Source organism: Neophocaena asiaeorientalis, unplaced genomic scaffold (genome assembly GCF_003031525.2).
Source record: "Neophocaena asiaeorientalis asiaeorientalis breed wild unplaced genomic scaffold, Neophocaena_asiaeorientalis_V1.1 scaffold1302, whole genome shotgun sequence".
Taxonomy (NCBI): Eukaryota; Metazoa; Chordata; class Mammalia; order Artiodactyla; family Phocoenidae; genus Neophocaena; species Neophocaena asiaeorientalis.
Window position 1 is genome coordinate 30225 of NW_020174265.1, and position 22417 is coordinate 52641.

Here is a 22417-nt window from a genome sequence, read left to right on the forward strand (position 1 = left end):
GACACCGCAGAACTACAAAGCATCATAAGAGACTACTACAAGCAACTTTATGCCAATAAAATGGACAACCTGGAAGAAATGGACAAATTCTTAGAAAGGTATAACCTTCCAAGACTGAACCAAGAAGAAATAGAAAATATGAACAGACCAATCACAAAGAATGAGATTGAAACCGTGATTAAAAATCTTCCAGCAAACCAAAGTCCAGGACCAAATGGCTTCACAGGTGAATTCTATCAAACATTTAGAGAAGAGCTAACACCCATCCTTCTGAAACTCTTCCAAAAAATTGCAGAGGAAGGAACACTCCCAAACTCATTCTATGAGGCCACCATCACCCTGATACCAAAACCAGACAAAGATACTACAAAAAAAGAGAATCAACATTGTGAAAATGACTACACTACCCAAAGCAATCTACAGATTCAATGCAATCCCTATCAAATTAACCAATGGCATTTTTTTTACAGAACTAGGACAAAAAAATCTTAAAATTTGTGTGGAGACACAAAGGACCCCGAATAGCCAAAGCAGTCTTGAGGGGAAAAAATGGAGCTGGAGGAATCAGACTCCCTGACTTCAGACTATACTACAAAGATACAGTAATAAAGACAATATGGTACTGGCACAAAAACAGAAATATACATCAATAGAACAGGATAGAAAGCCCAGAGATAAACCCATGCAGCTATGGTCAACTAATCTATGACAAAGGAGGCAAGGATATACAATGGAGAAAAGACAGTCTCTTCAATAAGTGGTGCTGGGAAAACTGGACAGCTACATGTAAAAGAATGAAATTAGAACACTCCCTAACACCACACACAAAAATAAACTCAAAATGGATTAGAGACCTAAATGTAAGTCCGGACACTATAAAACTCTTAGAGGAAAACATAGGAAGAACACTCTTTGACATAAATCACAGCAAGATCTTTTTTGATCCACCTCCTAGAGCAATGGAAATAAAACAAAAATAAACATACGGGACCTAATGAAATTTTAACACTTTTGCAAAGCAAAGGAAACTACAAACAAGATGAAAAGACAACCCTCAGAATGGGAGAAAATATTTGCAAACAAATCAACGGACAAAGGATTAATCTCCAAAATATATAAACAGCTCATGCAGCTCAATACTCAAAAAACAAACAACCCGATCCAAAAATGGGCAGAAGACCTAAATAGACATTTCTCCAAAGAAGACATACAGATGGCCAAGAAGCAGGTGAAAAGCTGCTCAACATCACTAATTATTAAAGAAATGCAAATCAAAGCTACTATGAGGTATCACCTCACACCAGTTAGAATGGGCATCTTCAGAAAATCTACAAACAACAAATGCTGGAGAGGGTGTGGAGAAAAGGGAACCCTCTTGCACTGTTGGTGGGAATGTAAATTGATACAGCCACTATGGAGGACAGTATGGAGGTTCCTCAAAAAACTAAAAATAGGGCTTCCCTGGTGGTGCAGTGGTTGAGAGTCTGCCTGCCAATGCAGGGGACACGGGTTCGTGCCCCGGTCCGGGAAGATCCCACATGCCGTTGAGTGGCTAGGCCCGTGAGCCATGGCCGCTGAGCCTGCGCATCCGGAGCCTGTGCTCCGCAACGGGAGAGGCCACAACAGTGAGAGGTCTGCGTTCTGGGGAAAAAAAAAAAAAAAAAAGAAAACTAAAAATAGAACTACCATACGATCCAGCAATCCCACTATTGGGCATATGCCCAGGGAAAACCATAATTCAAAAAGACACATGCACCCCAATGTTCATTGCAGCGCTATTTACAATAGCCAGGTCATGGAAGCAACTTAAATGCCCATCGACAGACAAGTGGATAAAGAAGAAGTGGTACATATATACAATGGAATATTACTCAGCCATGAATAGGAACAAATTAGGTCATTTGTAGAGACGTGGATGGTCTAGAGACTGTCATACAGAGTGAAGTAAGTCAGAGAGAGAAAAACAAATATCATATATTAACGCATATATGTGGAACCGAGGAAAATGGTATAGATGAACCAGTTTGCAGGGCAGAAATTGAGACACAGAAGTAGAGAACAAACGTATGGACACCAAGGGGGGAAAGCGGTGCGGGGTGGCGGTGGGTGTGTGCTGAACTGGGAGATTGGGATTGACATGTATACACTGATGTGTATAAAACAGATGACTAATAAGAACCTGCTATATAAAAAAATAAAATAAAATTCGAAAAAAAAAGAATATGACCAGATGTAGGATGCCTAGAGGGAGACTGGGAGACAGGAAAGAGAGCTGTCTGCCGGAGTGGTGAGTTCTGAATAAACCATTGTTAGCCAATACTGGGAATTGCTTATCATGAAGTCCCCTATATATACATATATATATATATATATATATATATATATATATATATATATATATATATATATATGTATATATAGGGGACTTCATGATAAGCAAATTGAATATACTCATTTATGTCAGCTCCCTAGTGAAATGCTACTAATAAAGATAAAATAGTTTAAAATTGTAAACACACAAGGATGAAAAGAACAGAAGAGACAAGAGCAGGTAATAGAGTCGACAACATTTTAGAAGATCACAAGCAAATAAATGAGGGATAAACTGAGTTGGCAGAATGGAAAAAACTAAAACCTAAAGCCTTCAAGAAGCAATGTAGTTCTAGCCATAGAACTCCAGAAGATCTTAGGATTTGGAGTTATCAAGTACCTCATAGAGTGTAGGGTAAGGAATAAGTCTAAGAACAGGAGGATTAGTTGAAAGTCAATAGAAAGAGAATTAAGACTCCCAGTTCACTCACCACTCTGCATAGCCAAGCAACTACCCCAGCACACACCCCAGTGGGAGACTGGAGGTTTACTTTCTGAAGAAAATCAAACCCAAGAAGCTTTGGACTCTGAACTGCCTGGTATACTGGGGCAAGAAGTAAGACGCCTTACTAAAAACAAGGGGATTCAGTGAAAGTCCTACATACCAACACTGAATTCCCCAACTGCTTTTTCCTGCTTAACTCCCAAAATGGGATCCAGATTATACCCCTAGGCAGAAGGTTGGAGGATACTGTCTGGAAAAAAACAGTCCGAGCAATGATAGCTGCTGGATTGGCATGTCCCCCACAGAAAGGGCTCACCCACTCATTTCTACAGTGAAGTCCCCAGTCAGCAAGCACTGTCAATACACAGACTGTCTGATCAGCTTTTTAAAGTCTCATTCATAAAGAAGAATTGACAACCAAAGATTACTGCACATTAAAGAAAGCCTCTATTTTTTTTAAAGTCTGAAACAAACAGAAAAAGAAAGAAAGAAACCCAAAAGTAACAGAAAATGGAGGAGACAAAAAAAGAAAACAACAATAATAATGATAATAGAAAATAATCGGAATTAGAGGATAAGAGTTTTATACTGAATGGACTCACTAGCAAGGTACACAAAAGGCAAAATAAACAAATGGGACTACATCAGACTAAAAATATTTTGCACAACAAAGGAAACTATCAACAAAATGAAAAGGCTGCCTACTGAATGGGAGAAGATATTTGCAAGTGATATATCTGATAAGGAGTTAGTATCCAAAATATACAAATAACTCAGACAACTCAAAATCAAAAAAACAACCAACCGGATTAAAAAATGGACAGAGGACCTGAATAGACATTTTCCCAAAGAAGACACAGAGATGGCCCATAGACACATGAAAAGATGCTCAACATCACTAACCACCAGGGAAATGCAAATCCAAACCACAATGAGATATCATCTCACATCTGTCAGAATGGCTATTATTAAAAAGACAAGAAATAACAAGTGTTGACAAGGATGTGGAGAAAGGGAACCCTTGTGCACTGTTGGTGCAACCACTATGGAAAACAGTATGGAGGCTCTTCAAAAAATGAAAAATAGAACTACCACACAATCCAGCAATTCCAAGTCTGGTATTTTTCCAAAGAAAACAAAAACACTAATTTGAAAAGATGTATGCACCCCTATGTTCATTGCTGCATTATTCACAATAGCCAAGATATGGAAGCAACCTAAGTGCCCATCAATAGATGAATGGATAAAGACGATGTGGGGTATACACGTGCATGCACGTGCACACACACATACACTGGAATATTAGCCATAAAAGAGAACAAAATCTTGCCATTTGCAATAACATGGATAGACCTAGAGGGTATTATGCTAAGTGAAGTAAGTCAGACAGCGAAAGACAAATACTATATGATTTCACTTATATGGGGAATCTGAAAAAAAAAACAAATGGACAAACATAACAAAACAGAAATAGAGTCAGAGCTACAAAGAACAAACAGGTGGTTGCCAGAGGAAGGCCAGTATGTGGGGGAAGGAGTGAAGTAGGTGAGGGTAAGAGATACAAACTTTCAGTTGCAAAACAGATGAGCCACAAGGATGACATGTACAGTGTGGGGAATATAGTTAGTGATAGTGTAATATCTTTGTATGGTGACAGATGGTAACCAGACATTGTGGTGATCACTTTGTAATGTATAGAAATAATCGAATCACTGTGTTTTGCACCAGGAACTAATATAGTGTTGTAGGTCAGTTATACTTCAAACACAAACTCATAGAAAGAGAGATCAGATTTCTGGTTACTAGAGGTAGGGGTGAGATGGGAGGGTGGGAATTGGGTGAAGGTAGTCAAAAGGTACAAACTTCCAGTTATAAGATAAGTAAGCACTAGGGATGTAATATATACCATGATTAATATAATTAACACTGTTGTGTGTTATATATGAAAGTTAAGAAAGTAAATTTTAAGAGTCCCCATCACAAGGAAAAAATATTTTTTTTCTTTAATTTTGTGTCTATATGACACGATGGATGTTCTCTAAACTTATTGTGGTAATCATTTCATGATGTATGTAAGTCAAATCATTATGCTGTACACCTTTAACTTATACAGAGCCGTATGTCAGTTATATCTCAATAAAACTGGAAGGAAATAAAACAAGAACAAAGGACTCACTGAAGTGAGATCAAAACAGTGAAGAAAAAAAGACCCAAACAAAAGCTTTTCACTGTGAAATTTCTGAATACTGAGGTTAAAGAATAAAATCCTAAAAGCTTCCAGAGACAGGAATCAGCTCACACACAAAGAATCAGGAATCAGAATGTTATCTGGTTTCTCAGTTGCTATATGCAAAGTTAAATGACAGTGAAACAATACTTCAGAAATTCCAAAGGAAAAATCATTTGTCTTGAATTTTATATGCAAGGAAACTATCATTCAAGTGTGAGAATGGAATAAAGGTATTTTTAAATATTCAAGGTGTTAAAAAAGATACCTCTCATGTGGCCCTTTCCCAGAAAGCTGTTATAGAATATGCTCCACCAAAATGAGGCAGTAAATCAAGAAAGAAGTGATGAGATCTAGGAAACAAGAGCCTCAGCACAGAAGTACCGCTGGCCCTCTGTATCCACTGATGCAAAACCCTGGATGTGGAGGGTTGACTATGTTCATTGTACATTCAACACCATTTTATATGAGGGACTTAAACATCCACAGAGTTTGGTGTCTGCAGGGGCTCCTGGAGCTGATCCCCTGGGGATACAGGGGGATGACTGTAAACAGAATTTCCAGGATTATGGTGAAAGAAAGTTCTAGGAAGGTAACAATGGAACCAGCCTAGAGAGCAGCCTGTTCAGATTGGAGCAGAGAGAAGGGTGCTTCAGGAAACAATCTCCAAGGGGGGGAAATGGGCTTGATAGATTATATGGTGTCTTTAATCAGATTGGGAAGGATTTAAGGTTTTGTCCTAATTGGGGGAAAATCTAGTGATAGGTACGTGGATACTCAACAAGTAGTACTATCCACAAGGTAGGTACTCAACAAGTGGGGAAAATGGCAATTATCACTTCAGGAAAAACAAACAAAAGGTCAAAAAAGGAATAGTACATTATATGGCTTAGCAGTGAACAGTATTATTGTAGGTATAAGGCAAACACTAAATATTGATTTAACAAAAAGTGTTATATTCAAAAATAATTGAATAGCTTGAGAGGATGAGAAGTATATTTGGGAGAGTGGAGAGTTAAATCCTCATATTTAATAAGAAGTCAGTGGTAATGTATGGGGATAAGGAGATAAAATGTGCTAAGAAAAGAGCTAAATTCTCATTTTACATAGCACGAACATAGTAGATGATGTCTAAACGAGGGGGAAAGAGTAAGAAATATTAATATGTGTATTATTTAGAAATATGAAGGTAAAGAAGAAACAACTAAAAGTGGTTGCTACTGAAGAGCAAAGAACTGCTGCTTTTTCATTGTAAGCCTTTCAGTAGGTTAGACTTAAAACAGTACGTGTACTTTATTTTAAAATTTTAATATATTCTTATTATGTATGAATTTCTATTTTAGTTCTGTATGTTGAAAGTTAAGAGGGCTACATGATAGAAAGAATTCAGAGTTGTTATTGAGAGGTTCTAGCCTTGGCTTTGGCCCTTATCAGCTTTGAGACCTTGGGCAGGACACTTGTCTTACTGAGTTTAGTTTCTTCATTTATGAAAGGATGGAGGTTGGAAAAGATAATCTCCATGATCTCTTTAAGCTAGATATCCCAAGAGTCTATGATAAAGATAATAATGCTATACAACAAATGAAGAGTTAAGACTTGGGTGGAGGCTTGAAATTCCCACAGTTTCCTTTTTTAGTTGAAATTAGACTTGGAGAGAAATTTTCACTGTGGTCTCTGAAAAGAATTCAACACCCACCTTCGATTATGGAGCCTGGGGCAGGCAATTGACCACATACTGGCTCAGGGACACATAGCTTAGTGTTATTTTAGTATGGGGTCATTTTATTTTTTTTGATATTTAATATTTTTCAGTATGAATCACAGGTGAAATTTTCATGCCATGTGTAAACAATTTCACTTTTTTATTGAAACAATGAATTCAGGAATGTCATATTGGGATGTCAGCCATTTTATCAATGTGTGGAAAAAATGTTTTTATATTAATATAAGAAATGATGTCATTTAATATGGAGGATATCTCATAATTCAAGGTCAGCAAATCTCAGGAGGTGATTTAGGTCACCAAGCTAGCTTTGGGAAAGGAAAAGAATGTTTTCCCTTTGTCTTCTCAAGATTTTGGTGTTTTGGTTTTTTTCAACCAATTTTCCTCTTAGACTTTTGGGTAGCTGGTGTAATGGCATGGTTGTGAAAAAGAGACTCTGACTAATAATGTCTTTGCCATTGAAACATGTGGCTTTGGAGAATTTCCTTGCTCTTTTTCTCGGCTTCAGTTTTCCCATCTGCACGAGAAAAGGATTAGCTTAAATAATATTCAAGATACCTTTTAGCTTTAACATTCTATGTTTCTGCCTCCTTATTTTATGTGTGTATTCAGACCATTCAAGAGACCTGATTAGGTTTGGGGGTTTCTTTTTAAAGTTCAGTGTAGTGAGAGTGAACTCTTTCTCTGTTAAATGTCACTCACACTTAAGTGAAAAGTCAATAGAGTACTAGATACAAACAAAAGAAAACTTACTTTTTCTGTTGATAGTGGTTTAATTTTTTTAAAAGAGGAAAATATTTAAAAGTTTAACTTAGCCACTTTGAAATTAGGTGCTAGAAAAGTAAAACTTCAATACAGATGACCCTTCATATCTGTACATCAGTATGCAGTTTACAGTCCTTTCTTCATATATATTATGTCATTTGAAAAATACATTTCTACAGGGCTGTGTTGTACACTTACTGTGTATTTGATGCTGTGTGTGTGAGCGTGTGTATGAATATGCACATATACTTACCTCGGGTCTCTATTATGTTTAGTGAAGGAAGCAAACGGTCTTCAGAGACAAAATGAGAGGAGACGGGAACAGACATTAAAACCATTTAGTAGGTTACCCAAGGCACATAGAAGGACACATAATTTTAGAAAATCAGCCTCTAGCAGAAATAAGTAAAGCTAAGAGCAGATCTTACCCACAGGCCATAGTTTCCTCATACTAGCTCTATAGCTCTCTACTCTGGTCCTAGAGAAAGAGGAAAGCTAGAGGCACAAGAGAAATAACATAAAGCACAGCCTCTGTCAAAAGTGACGTGCTGTTTGTTTAATAAGCATTGACTGAGCGCTAGCACTGTGTCAGACACTTGGGGATCAGAGATGGATACGACATGACCCTTGTTCTTGATTCTACAAAGGGAAAAGGGTCAGTGTAAAAAGGGCTGAGTGTGCTCAGAGTGTGTAATACCAACCTTCAGTACCTAAAATGAAATACTGGTTTTATGGTATATGTCCCTGGAGTTGATGTTAGCAAACTCTACAGGGGTCTTGGAAATAATCCTGATTCCACAGTTGGTGGTTCTTAGTCTTCTCCAACGTTAGAGGGCAAGGGAGCAGGAAATGAGGAGGCTACCTTTAAACACCATCCAAAAAGTGCGGTTGATGATGTTGGGATCATACACTCACATTTCCTCTTTCAGCGTTTAAAATGAGGTGGGGCGGGGAGAGGGACTTGTTTAGTGAATCATGTTTGGGAAGCATTGCCTAGTATCTGCCAAAATTTCTTTTAATTCTGTTTTTCCACCTTTGCAGCTAAGATATCAACATGGACTAGGGACTCCAGACTTGAGGCAAACCCTCCCTAACCTGAAAAACTTCATGGAGCACGGACTAATGGTCAGGTGGTGAGTACCTTTATCTCTCATACCCAGAAACTGCAATGTGGATAATAATCCTGAGAAACTTGCCTGACTTCCACATCGCTCCACACCTTCCTTCTGGGTTTTCTTCTGTAATAAGATATCTGAAGAAAAGGAAAGGCAGCCATCATACTTGTGTAGGTCTAAGCTCCAGTCTGGCTAAGAGGGCGAAGCACCCATGAAGGGGGGTGAGTTCAAAGGGGTGCTGTTTGGACATGGGAAGGTTGGCGGGACAAGGAATCCTTGAGAGCTTGGCTGAAGCAGAGACTAGAGGATAGCCATGTGATTCGTAAAAGGGGGACATGGAGCCCCCAGGACTTTTCCAAAGAACAAGCGAAGGACAGAATAAGCATCAGGATCAGTGGTTGTGAGAGTGAAGGGAAGAAAGCACACAAGGAATAGGTCAGGCTGTCAGGACCTAGTCTGAGACCAAGAGACACACACATACAGGAACGTTTCTCACATGTGATGTCAGTGCCTATTGTGCCATAAGGGCAAGCTGCTGCCTAAAAGTGCTTTGTCAGGATGGACATGACCCTCTTCCAAAGACAAGGGGAGAGGGAAAGTGATGCAAAGAAAACATTAGATGATTCATTCGACTTAAATAAATGGAAAGCTGTTGGCTTAAGTCATTTAGTAATTCGAATCCTTGGATGATGGGCAGTGACTTACAAAATCACGTGAATTCCTATCAGGCCTTTAGTTAGACAACTGGGAACAGCACGGTTTCTTCTAAAGAGCACTGGCTTCTGATCCCAGATCTTTTTTGATTTCCTATGTGAATTTTTGTTTTTTAAGTTTTGAGATTCCTTTATTCAAGCTAAATTGTTCAACCTTTATCACAGTGTAACAACCTATTTTAAAAACCTCAAATAAGTTATCCATGTAACCTTGCCATTTCAATTTTCTGATTTGCTGTGTGAATTTAAACTCCTGCCTCTCTGAAACGTATTTCCTCATCTATAGTCCCTGCTCTGCTCATCTCACTGGTTTGTGGTGAGGATGAAGTGAGATGGTAGGTGGAAAAATAATTTGTGGGGAGGAAAGTACAAGAATAGTTTCAATTTCTTCTGTGCCATCAAGATAGGCCTTGAGGATAACAAGAAAGTGACATCTATGAATTTACCTTTGACGTTTTCTGTTTTTGTCTTATGATCTTCAAAATGCAAATTCTGGATGTCTGACTTTAGATAGGACTTCTGTTAAGCAAATACACAATTGTTTAAAAAATTCTACTCAGAATATCAAAATAATTATTAAAAATTCGTGTTGATATGGACCTGTATGCCCTGAGGAATGAGGTCTAGGAACTGAGTTTTAATGTAAAACAATAATAGTAATGATGATAATAATAATTTAAAAAGTGAGCTAGCAGGCGTGCATTTAACATTGTCAGTGTAAAGTTCCGTGATAGGTACTCTGGAGGTAACAAGAAGTATAAGGCTCAAGCCCTACCTTCAAGGGATTTGTCATCTAGTTGGAAACAAGGTATATAATTCATGAAAGGTTTTATAACACACATGGTAAATAACTTAAAATGATCAAAAAAAGAGGCAACTCACAGCACCACCTGATTAATCAACTAAAATGAATCTTGTTCAGTACAGACAGCAAATTGTCCCAGTGTCATTTATTGAAGACTCAATCTTTTGTCCACTGTTGATAATGCCGTCTCTTTCATGCATCAAGTTCACTTACACACAGATCTGTTTCCAGGCTCCCTATTCTGCTTCATCGTTTTATTGTCTATCTATAGGCTAGTACCACATTTTTAATTAATATAAGGTGTAATTTCTATAAGTCTTATTGAGGTTTGAGCATCTCTCTTCCCTCTGACATTTGGAACCACTTGAGAGAGGAGATACAAGAGACAGACTAATAGGAATCAAAATGTCAGTTTTATTACTGATAAAGCTGCATTTTCCAAGTGGCTTTAGATCTATAATAAAAGGGCTTGCAAAGACATCACTCAAAATTGAACTTACTTTTGCAATCACGATGTGAACTGGAGAACCTCAGGCTTTCCCCACAGAGGCAGGCCCTTAACTATACTATAGAGGGTTGTCAGGAGACTCCTCCAAGAACCCAGATGGGGCTAAGCCAAGAATACCTAGGTTTTATTTTTCCCTCTAAATTCACTGATTAGAAAAGGCCCTCCTCCTCTAAGAGCGAGTGGGAGGATGGAGAGAGGCCAGGAGCGTTACTCTTAAATCATGTTCCTTCATAGCAAGGGAAAAGGAAGATTTCCCCAACTTTCTTGATATCTGGTCAGGTGAGGCTCCTACTTACGATCCTTCTTCAAAACTCTTGGCTTTTCTGGACTTATGAACTGTATCTGAGTGATTTGACAGCTGTATGATATGGAGTCTTTCTAACTGTGAACATGGTATCTCTTTATATGCTTTCTGTTTTTTAAACATACCTCAGTGAAGTTTTAAATTTTTCTTCATAAAGATCTTACACATCTTTTATTAGATACTTAGTCCTAGGTAGCTTACCATTTTGGTTGCTGTTATAAATTTTTTTATTACATCATCCAACTTTTTTGTGGCTAGTATACAGGACTACTCCTGATTTTTGTATTTTGAGAATGTATCCAGCAAACGTTAATTACAATGGTTTATCTTAGATTCTCTCGGATTTTTCTGTGGGTACGGTCATATTTTTTTAGTGAATGATGGTGTTGTTTCTTCCTATTTTTACAACTTTTATTACTTTTTCTCGTCCTTTGTTTTATTATGGAAGAGGAGCAGCAATAGTGGATATCCTTGTCTTATTCCTGACTTTAAAGAGAATGCTTCTTTTCACCATTAAGTATTATGTTTATTGCAAGTTTGGATAGATATTATTTATTAGCAAAAGGGAGTTTCTTTCTATTCCCAGTTCACTAAGAGTTGCTTTTTTTAAAATCATAAATGTGTATATTTTGGATTTTATAAAATGCTTATTATGTTTATTGAGATAACACTATATTCTTCTTTCCTGTGTTAATAACTAGTAATACATTTTCTGATGTTAAATCATCTTTGCCTCCTGGGCTCTAATCTGCTTGGTTGTGATGAATTATTTTTTGTATATTGTTGGATTCAATTTGCTGATTTACTTTTTTATTTTTTTTAAAGCTTATTTTATTGAAGTATAATATAATGTGTTAGTTTCTGCTTTACAGCAAAGTGATTCAGTTATACATATATATATATATACATTATTTTTCATATTCTTTTCCATTATGGTTTATCACACAGGATGTTGAATATAGTTCCCTGTGCTATATATACAGTAGGACCTTGTTGTTTTTCCATTCTATATATAATAGTTTGCATCTGCTAATCCCAAACTCCCAATCCATCCCTCCCTTACCCCCTATCCCCCTTGGCAACCACAAGTTTGTTCTCTATGTCTGTGAGTCTGTTTGTTTCATAGATAAGTTCATTTGTGTCAGATTCTACATAGAAGTGATGTCATATGGTATTTGTCTTTCTCTTTCTTACTTCACTTAGTATGATAATTTCTAGGTCCATCCATGTTGCTGCAAATGGCATTATCTCATTCTTTTTGTGGCTGTGTAGTATTCCATTATAGATACATGTATAGCTATATAGATTGTATCTTTTTTTAAAATTTTATTGGTGTATAGTTGATTTACAATGCTGTGTTAGTTTCAGGAGTACAGCATAGTGATTCAGTTATACGTATACATATATTCATTCTTTTTCAGATTCTTTTCCCATATAGCTTATTACAGAATACTGAGTAGAGTTCCCTGTGCTATACAGTAGGTCCTTGTTGGTTATCTATTTTATATATAGTAGTGTGTGTTTGTTAATCCCAACCTCCTAATTTATCTCTCCCCCACCATGTTTCTTCTTTGGTAACCATTAGTTGGTTTTTGAGTCTGTCATTTTTTAAATTAGAGTCCATGATTTGCTAATATTTTTAGGATATCTGCCTCTGTAAATGAGATGAGGCTAGCCTATAACTTTTCTTTCTCATATAATAATCTTTGTCTGATTTTGGTAACAAGGTTGTAACAGCCTCATAAAGTAAATTGAGGCTCTTTCCCTTCTTTTCTATTATTCTTTTCTGTTCTCTGGAACAGTTTATGTAAGATAGGAATTATCTATATCTTGAAGGTCTGAAAAACCTAGTGTTTTTCATTTGTTGAGAGGGAAAGTATAGATTTTTAGCTACTGACTTAATTTTTATGATGATTATGAGTCTATTTATGTTCTGTTTTTCCAGTTCCTCCTTAACATACTCCAGCCTGATTTCAGTTCTATCAGTATACTGAAATTCCTCTTATCTAGGTAGGTGTCTAGAACGCTATGTTGCCAAACCCAGCGGCCGCTTCTCCATCCTTATCCTACTAGTCTGTATTTAGTGGCATTTGGCTTTGCTGGCCATTCCTGCCTTCTTGAAACATTCTCCTTTCTTGGCTTCCACAATACTACCCTCCCCTGGTTTTCCTCCTTTCAGCTGCACTTTTTCTGCCTGTTTTTCCTGTTTGTCCTCCTTTTCTTGATCACTAGATATGGAGATCTCCATAGTATTCTCCTTTTCTCTCTCTTTCTTCTCATGTGAGCTCATCCACTGCCCCCATTTTGAAAAACATCTATATGCTGTGACCCTCCAAGTTATGTTTTCAGCGTAAACCTCTCCTGCAAACTCTGTAGTCAGAGACCTGCTTGACACCTCCCCTTGGAGTATCACAGGCACCTCAGCCTCAACATCTAAAACTGTCCTTCACCAGGCTTCTTCAGCTCAGCAAATGACACCCTGTCTACCCAGTTGCTCAAACCAGAGAAACATCCTTGATCTCCTTCTTTTCTTCACTCCTACCTGAGCCAGCCTAGTTCATCAGCAAACCATGTCATCTCTACCCACCAAGTGTACTTCCAACTATCTCTGCTGCCACCATCCCAGTCCAAGTCACCACCTGCTCTTACCCAGACACTGCACCAGTCCAGTTTGTCTCCCTAATTTCACTCTTGTCCCACCTCTGTTCATTCTCCGCAGCCGCCAGAGTGACTTTTTAAAATTTTATCTATATCTTAATCACTCCCTAGCTTCAGCGGCTAGAGTAAAATCCAAGCCCTTTTCTGTGGTCTCCCGACTACCTGCCCCTCCCCCTCCTCTCATGTATAGTCCTATACTGACCTCCTCTTAGCATGAAGAAGCTCTTTCCTGACTCGTCACACTCACTGTCCTTCTGTCTAGAATGTGCTCTCCCTCTTGCTTCCCTCCCACCACCATCCATCCCTTCATACAGAGGGAACAGTTTTAGAAAAGGCACAGGAGGTTTACTGGCAAAGAACAGACCGCTTGGCTAGACTGCACATTCATTTTAGGAACAGAGAATCTGGGTTTGTGGTACTTAGAGCTTACGCAATTTGGGAACCCTCTCAAGAAAACAATACAAAACTGAAAATACTAAATTAGGGGGGAAAAGTTAATATTTTAAGTGAGAAACAAGATCACAACAAATTACTGGAACTTCAGAGATCAGATCCCTTTCCCTTTCTTCTGTGATCTCTTTAGACAATTTACCCAAAATGCTTCCTCACTGCAACCTGACTGTCCTATCCCTCCTAAAACACCGTCATTTCCAGCAACTCTCATTTCTGAGGTTCAGATAAATTAAATGACTTTCCAGGGACTTCCCTGGTGGTGCAGTGGTTAAGAATCCACCTGCCAATCAATGCAGGGCACACGGGTTTAAGCCCTGGTCCGGGAAGATCCCACATGCCGCGGAGCACCTAAGCCCATGCACCACAACTACTGAGCCTGCACTCTAGGGCCCACGAGCCACAACTACTTAGCCCACGTGCCACAACTACTGAAGCTCGCATGTCTAGAGCCCGTGCTCCGCAACAAGAGAAGCCACTGCAGTGAGAAGCCCGCGCACCGCAATGAAGAGTAGCCCCCGCTCACCACAACTAGAGAAAGCCCATATGCAACAACGAAGACCCAGCTCAGCCAAAAATAAAATAATTAAAAAAAGAAAATAAATAAATGACTTTCCAAGCATGATTGACCTATGAGCCTGTGGCAATAAGACTGGAGTCTAGGTCTCCTGGCACTGACGTAGTAACCCATTAAGCCCCAAACTCACACACTATGTAGTGCCCCTCTGAGCCACTGTACCAAGCACATTAACACTGAATGAGTAGTAGGTACCACTTCATGGTGCTGAAATGAAAAGTAGGCTACCGAGACAGATGCAGAGTACCACAAAATGCATGCCACATTACGATCCAAGTAAAGGCCGCTGTGGAAGCCAGGCTGCAGGTTACAGATCTAAACAAAGCTGCAACAAACACTTTTAGCCTCAGAGGAAACCTCAGAATTTCTGAGAGCAGCCATGAACTGAAGAGTTACCTCCCAAGCCCGTGCTCCTTAGGGCAAAGGGTAAAAAAACTCATGCTCCTAAGGGAGCCTCTTACATCTTTTGTAAAAGAAAACACTTCCAGTTTCTGTGTGATTGTTACCATTCACAGATTGGTCCCTCGTGGACCGTATGTTCTTTTGGTGTCGAGGATTTCAAACTGGCTCTGAGGTTCAGTGCAGTCACTGAATTCCTCCTTATGGTAAAAGCTTCAAAGTTATGTGACAGCTTGTTTTGTTTTGCTTTTCGAAGAAAAGACAATGTGATTAAAATTCCTTTAATGAAGTGATTTTTTTTCCTTTCACATTACAGAATTCTTATCTAATATCAAAGTATCTACCTGATTAATCCTAAAACTATCCCTTTTCCACATGAACGCAGTTACCTGGGGCACAGTTCTCAGCGCTTTATGCTAGTCCTTTCCAAAAGAAGTCTCCTTTTTCTCATCCTTGGATCAGTAACCTCGTTGTAACTGCCAAGCAACACAATTTTGAAAAGCAGAATTTCAGCTCAGAGGTTGTACTCTTGAATATTTTGGTTAAAAGCCACCAGCATGCCACTTAAACATCGCATTTTTTTCTTTCTTTTACTGCTGACTACAAAGTGGTCCAAGATTCCAGTTGACATGCGCGTGCACAGCTGATGCTGGTGCTGAATTATGGTCCGGGGAGAATGTACGCCCAAGGCGCTGCTTGATGGCTGCCAGTGAGACAATAAGTTTAGGACTGAGAGGAAGAGATTATGTGCTGTGTTGCTGTGAATGGGCTGTGCGACGGGGCCCCCGCATGCAGGTCCCGGGACAGCACCTCCACCCTCTCTCACCCCAGCTCACCTGACCTCGAGACACGCCCCGCTCATTTCTGACCTCAGTTCTTTTCTCAGACAAGTTCCTACCACCTAGAATCGCCTGCTTTTGCCTCTGCCCTCTCCAAACGTCACTCTCACTTCAAGATCCAGTTCATGTCCTACCTCATTCATTCACTCACTCAGCAGGTGCAGAGGTAACACGTCCTCCCTCCGTAGCTTAAGTTCACCTCTCCACCAAGTCTTACCCACTAGGCTTTTGAGCAGCAATGAGCAGGCAGTGAAATAGGAACAAACAATATGTAATAGCAGCAAGTATGAGTACAGAAGAAAGGTGGATAAGTTATTTGGAACATTCTGAGGATGTCATTTACTTCCTGGTGTGAGGGGTGTGGGTGAAATTGGACGAGCCTTCACTAAGAAGATGGCATTTAGTAGACCTGGTGCACAAGGAGAATTGGGGTGTGTGAAGACTGGGGTGTAGGCCAGAGTAGGAAGCCGTTGCCCAGTTTGTAAAGAGCATGTAGAGACTACGGGTTTGAATACCAACTCTCCCACTCACTGCCTCTGTGACTTCAAGCAAGTTTAAGCTCTCAGCTTAAATTTCTCTGTAAAATGGAGATAATAGCCTACCTGATAAAGTTGATATAAAGATTAAATATGTAAACACTTAGCATACTTCCTGGCACACAGTAGTACTCAATAAATGGTAAGTATAAGAGAATCAAAATTATTATCTCTGTTTAAAAAATTAAATCCATTCTTTATTATAGGTATTTTGTTTTTCCCTTAAAATCTACAGTCTTCTCCTTACAGATAGGTATAGAACATGGTTCTTGGTCACATTTTTAATAATGGCTCATGCTGCCTTGTACGTTAGTGGTACAAAATATTCACCATCTCCCTTCCACTTTTCCCCAAGTCCTTTATATGACCCTTCTGAAGCCTTAGAGATAAGTTCCCTACAAATCTATTTGCCTACCTACTTTTTTTGGTACCTACCTTCTTAGGTAACTCTCACCTCTAGTGAGAAGTTATGTAAAATAAAAGTTTCTTATTTGTAGAATTTTCCATGTTTTTATTTAAGCTTCTAGCAACCCTGTGAAGGAGGCAGGGCAAGGATGATGATCACTATATTACAGGTCAGAAAACTGAGACTTAGAAATATGAAGTATTTGCCAAGATCACATGATAATAAGTGATGGAACTGGGACCAGAAACCCAGGTTGTCTGACTCCTAGTTGCATGTTCTTTTTATCATACCAGGCTGCCTCTTCTTAGTTAGTGGTCATTCTTTTCCTTCTCTGCCCTTCCCCAGCCCTCCTGTCTCTCTGCCACTGAATTTCTAACACCTATTACCTTCTCCGGGAAAGCCCACCAAAGTCAAATCCAGAAAAATACACTGCAAAATCAGGACAGGCAGGTCTGGTGGAGACATTCTTTGTTGCTTATTGTACCCCATTTACTTCAGAGATGTAGGAAACTCATAAGAGTCATAAAACTTTGAGAAGAATTTAAAAACTTTAAGACCAAAGGAAACAAAAATGAGTATATGTTTCAACTCCATTGGTTAAGAAACAAGAAAGCTAAGGGAAGCACGTGAGTTGGCGTAAAACATATGTTTGCCCGTAGTGTTTGTCTTCCTTGAATTTCACGTTTTTGTTTTTGTTTTCTCAGAATAAGACATGATAAAAGCAGGATTTCAAAACCATCTTTCCTGCTTTATACATGGAATTTTTTATTCTAAGTTCAATTTTTACTGACTGTAAAGCTTCACAATTAACAGTGGAAAGAGCACTGAATTTGGGAATCAGAAAACATAGGCTCCAACTTCAGCTCTTTCATTTAATTTGCATAAACTGTTTTTGAGTATCGGTTTTTTTAATGGAGATAATAGCACCAGCCGTATTTCCCAAGCATAATTGTACAGAACAAATGAGATAATGTCTGTCCAAGTGGTTTAGAAACTAAAAAGGACTATACAAAATATTATTAAGTATTATTCATGCATTTAACAATTAAGGGTCTCCTCTGCATATAGCACTATTGAAGAGATCAAAGAAAATTCAGAAGTGTTAGATTTGCCCTGCCTTTGCTTAGTTGACAGTTGTTTAGTTTATAATCGGAATGAGTACATAAGACAAATATTTTGAAGAACAAGACTTGCAAAAATATTCTCATGCGTTGTTCAGTCTCACTGTTGTGTGGGACTTAGAGCCTGAGCCCCGGCTTCAGTGGACAGTCCGTTACAATGATGGCGCTCAACCTTGCACTAACTTACTTGATGTTTTAGGACCAGGTATGCCATTTTTATAGAGACCGCATGAATTTCAGTGACCTTAGTGAGAACACAGAGGAGAAGTATCCTTGGCTGTTCTGCAGCTTGCTGGAATACTTCTGATTCCCTCCAGTGTTTAATGATGTGACTCTGGAAGAAGCAACTAGTGGCTTTATGTAAGGTCATATCATTTCAGTGGTAAAATCTCTAGGTAGTATTTCTGCTGACCTATTTCTGATCTAGTTCTCTATTCCTTTTTATAAATAGAATAAAACTCGATCAAGCTTTTTTGAATGAACGAATGAATAAGAAAGTAGCTAAGAATTTTGACACATGTTAAGAAAATGGGCCAATTAAAAAGAATGAAAATCTAGAGCAAGTGAGCCAGTCTTTCTATAAAACCAGAAAGTAGTGATATAATAATTCAGCTCTTAAGCCAAACCATCCACCTGTGAAAATGAGACCCTATCCAGCATTAACATTTTTTTAAAGCCTTACTTTTTAAAAGCAGATCTATCTTCTCTCCTTCCCTCCATCATTTGCTCATGCTGAATTCAGAACTAGTCTCTAGCAGGTGACCTCCGAGGGACTTAAAAACCCTGCTGTCTAGCTGACGTTGGTTTTTAAATTTAGATCAAATGACATTGTGTTTGAAGTCTCAAGAGCACTACTTAAGGTAGCTGTATCATATGGGCTTGCCTTTCAGAGTGCTCCTTGCAGGCTGGCATCCTTAATAGGAAAAGTGAAGCCTGGTCAAAAATAAATGAAAAAGAAAGTTTTATTGGAGTTATTTACTCTAAGACAGCTATTTTAGACGGAACCTTGACAAGTCATCTCATTGCCTCCAGACAGGAACACTCAAGGCATATGGGTATCTATAGTATTTTAAATGACCTTGGGGGACGAGGCTCCTTCCATAACTCATTCCAGAGTTTAAACACCCTCGCTTCAGGAAATTCTTCCCTATATTTAACTTACAGGCCCCCTTCTGCGGTTAACACCCATTTCCGCTTTTTTCTGTCCCCAGTCAGGATGGAGAACAGCTGGCCAACATCCTTTGTGTGCTAACCCTCCATCAGTGAGAAAGTCATTTGGGCATCCCTGGGCTGCTTTTCTCAACCTCCAGCAACCAAGTCTTTGAACCAAATTGAGATCTTTTTCTGTTTTTATTTGTGCCTTGTCTCTCTCTTGTCATTCCTTTTGATTATCAATGAATAAAATTTGGAAAATGTAAAAATATACAGACGAGGGGAAAACAATAGCCCTATAATCCAGGGAGCGAAACCACTGTTAAGTTAGTCAGTTTTCTATGTGTTTCTTATGCAGCTGAGATCATGTCATCTATACCAGCCCTGAAATACAGTCTGATCCACATATATAGAAACTTACATTTTCTGGTAGCCACATTGAAAAAAGGTAAAAAGGAATAGGTAAATTAATTTTAATTATAGTTTGTATTTAATTCCAATAAAATATTAAAATGTAATCAGTATTTTAACTACTAACAAAATATTTCACATTCCATTTTTTATACTAAACTGTCTAAATCCAGTGTATATTTTACATTTATAGCACATCTCAAATCCAGCTGGCCACCTTGCAGGTACTCAGTACCGTGTGACTAGTAGCTATAGTGTTGAAGCACAGTCCTCGCAGTTGTATATGCTGCTTTTTTGTCTATCATATCTTAAGCCTTTTACGAATGGCGTTACAAAAATTTTAGCATCATTTTAGTGGCTGCATAATAGTTCATCATTTAGACTTACTATAACTGTATCTTTAGAAAGTTTTGTTCTTTATGTTATAAGTAACCCTGTAGTGTTCTTTTTTTACTTCTTTTTTATTTTTATATCAACTGTTTCTCAACACATTGCCAAAAGAAAAAAAAATTATTCCTTTTGGGCGCAACTAATCAAATCCACTTATTCATAAAACAAATATATCCACTTAGCATCTACTGTATACTCTGTACTACATTAGATTGGGAAGTGGAGCAGTGGATTTCAAGAAATAGAAGACCAGGTCCCTCCCATACATTGTTTACGAGACTTGACTCCACAGTTGGACTGCACACATATTGTATTTTATTCTGACTTAAATATCCTTCCCTTCATTTCTTACTCCCCTCTGCCCCTACATATACACACAGAGCCTGGTTGACTCCCCCTTATGCTTCAAAGTGCCAGTCAAAGGGAACCACCTCTGCTGAGTCCTCTAGGTGACTGCTGGCTCCCTCCTCCATTATACAAAATGTATTTACTGTGTACAGAGCACCCAGGTGTTCTGGTTATTGGCTAACTCTCTGTCTTCTCTACTAGAGTAGAAACTCGTTAATGATAGAAACCTTATCTTATAAGCCTCTTTATTCCCAGTGCCTAGCAGACTGCCAGGGCAGTGAATGTGGATGTCAGTAATATCTACTGAAATACTTGTTGAAATACAAGTGATGATATTAAGCATCAGTTGGATAATATAATTACAAGTATTGATCAAGGAGTTCAGAGTTCAGAGAGCACACTTTAAATTGGCATATGGTTGAAGAAGGCTTTAACAAAGGAGGTAGGACGTGAATTGGGCTTTGGAAGATGATCATGCGTAAGTGAATGGATGGGAGATATCATGTTCCAAGAAGCCTCTTTTTCAGGAGGAATTCTTTAGTGTGTGCTAAGTATCAGCAGATAAGCATTTTTCTAGATCTAAAACACTATAGTAAGTTTCAAGAAGGCTGTAGAGATATGGTCTTGGCCCATCAAAAACTGTCAGGGCGGGGCTTCCCTGGTGGGGCAGTGGTTAAGAATCCGCCTGCCAATGCAGGGGACATGGGTTCGAGCCCTGGTGCAGGAAGATCCTACATGCCGCTGCAGAGCAGCTAAGCCCATGCGCCACAACCTCTGAAGCCCACGTGCCTAGAGCCCATGCTCTGCAACAAGGAAGCCACCACAATGAGAAGCCCGCACACCACAACGAAGAGTAGCCGCGGCTTCCTGCAACTAGAGAGCCTGCGCGAGGCAACAAAGACCCAACCCAACGCAGCCAAAAGAACAAACAAACAAACAAAAAACAAACTGTCAGGGCTTTGCAGAATTAGAAATTACCACTGGCTGCTTCAGTATGATCTTTGAGTTTAAGCTCTGTTTCAACTTTGGAGTTGTTAAAGGTCATTTTATATGATGCTTGTTCAATAATCCTTCTGGTAGTAGACAGTTGTATATAGATAATAATAAGTATGTCATTATAGCTAATATCAAATGACCATTACTGCAAACTAGGCACGCTTCCAAAGCATTTTGAATGGATTATTTAGTTAAGTCATTTAATCCTCACAACAGTCAAGTGAATTAGGGCCCATTATCCCCTCTCATCTTACAAATGAGGAAACTGAAGCACAGAGAGGTTTAAATAACTTACATGTAACACAGCCATCAAGTGGAGGAGCTAAGATTTGATCCCAGGCAGAACAGCTTTAAGGCCTCTACTTTAGCTATCACCCTGTACAGCCTCTCTAACTATGTTAAAAATAAAATGTTTTATACAGGGATCATTTAGCATCTTGTGGTTCCAGAAAAGGAATCCTATTATTATAACCCTCCCCTATTTTTCTTCATTCCTCTGATGGCTCCTTAGCTCATTTGCAGGCTCCTCTTCTTCTACCTCATCATAAAAGACTGGAGCTCCTCAGGCTCAGTCCTCAGCCCTCTTTTCTCTGATTTTTTTCTTCACCACCCTTGCCCAGTGATCTTATCTACAACTATCATTTTAATTATCACCCACATTGAAAGGAAGCACAGTGTAAATCTTCAGCCCAGATCTCTTTTCCGATATCAGACCTCTATTCAGATTGCCTCCATGGACCTTTTCACAGCACATTCTGTGTGCCATTGTTTTTTTCTTCCTGTCTTCCACCCCAACCATCACAAGCCTCATGGTCTTCCAGTGCTCTGTTTTCAGCAAATGGAATCTCCATCCATTCTTTTACACTGGCCAGGAAGCCAGCTGGTTCCTCCCTTTCCCTCTTAACCCCATATCCAACCTTCACAGCCTCTGCTGATTTCCCCTAATATGTCTATTTGCCTGTATCTATACATTTCCACTCTGGCCCAGGCCTCCATCATCTCTCACCTGTACTACTGCACAGCCTGTGGTCCCCAGCATCTGCTCCAGAACCCCTCCACTCTGTTCTCCAGCTTCAGTGAGAGTGTACCTGTCAAAATACAAATTAATCAATCAGTCTCTTTCTTTCTCTCCTTACCCCCCTAGATAGACACACACACA

General features: G+C 39.0%; 1 protein-coding gene across 1 annotated transcript in view; it reads left to right on the forward strand.

The window, feature by feature from the left end:
- Positions 1 to 8549: 8549 nt before the first annotated feature.
- The window catches only part of LOC112406472 (UV radiation resistance-associated gene protein-like), a 28259-nt gene continuing 14391 nt past the window's right edge, over positions 8550 to 22417 (forward strand). Inside the window, exon 1 of the mRNA XM_024755255.1 lies at positions 8550 to 8663. Coding sequence (XP_024611023.1) covers positions 8638 to 8663 — 26 coding nt within the window. The 5' untranslated portion in view covers positions 8550 to 8637. The remainder of the gene's footprint in view (positions 8664 to 22417) is intronic.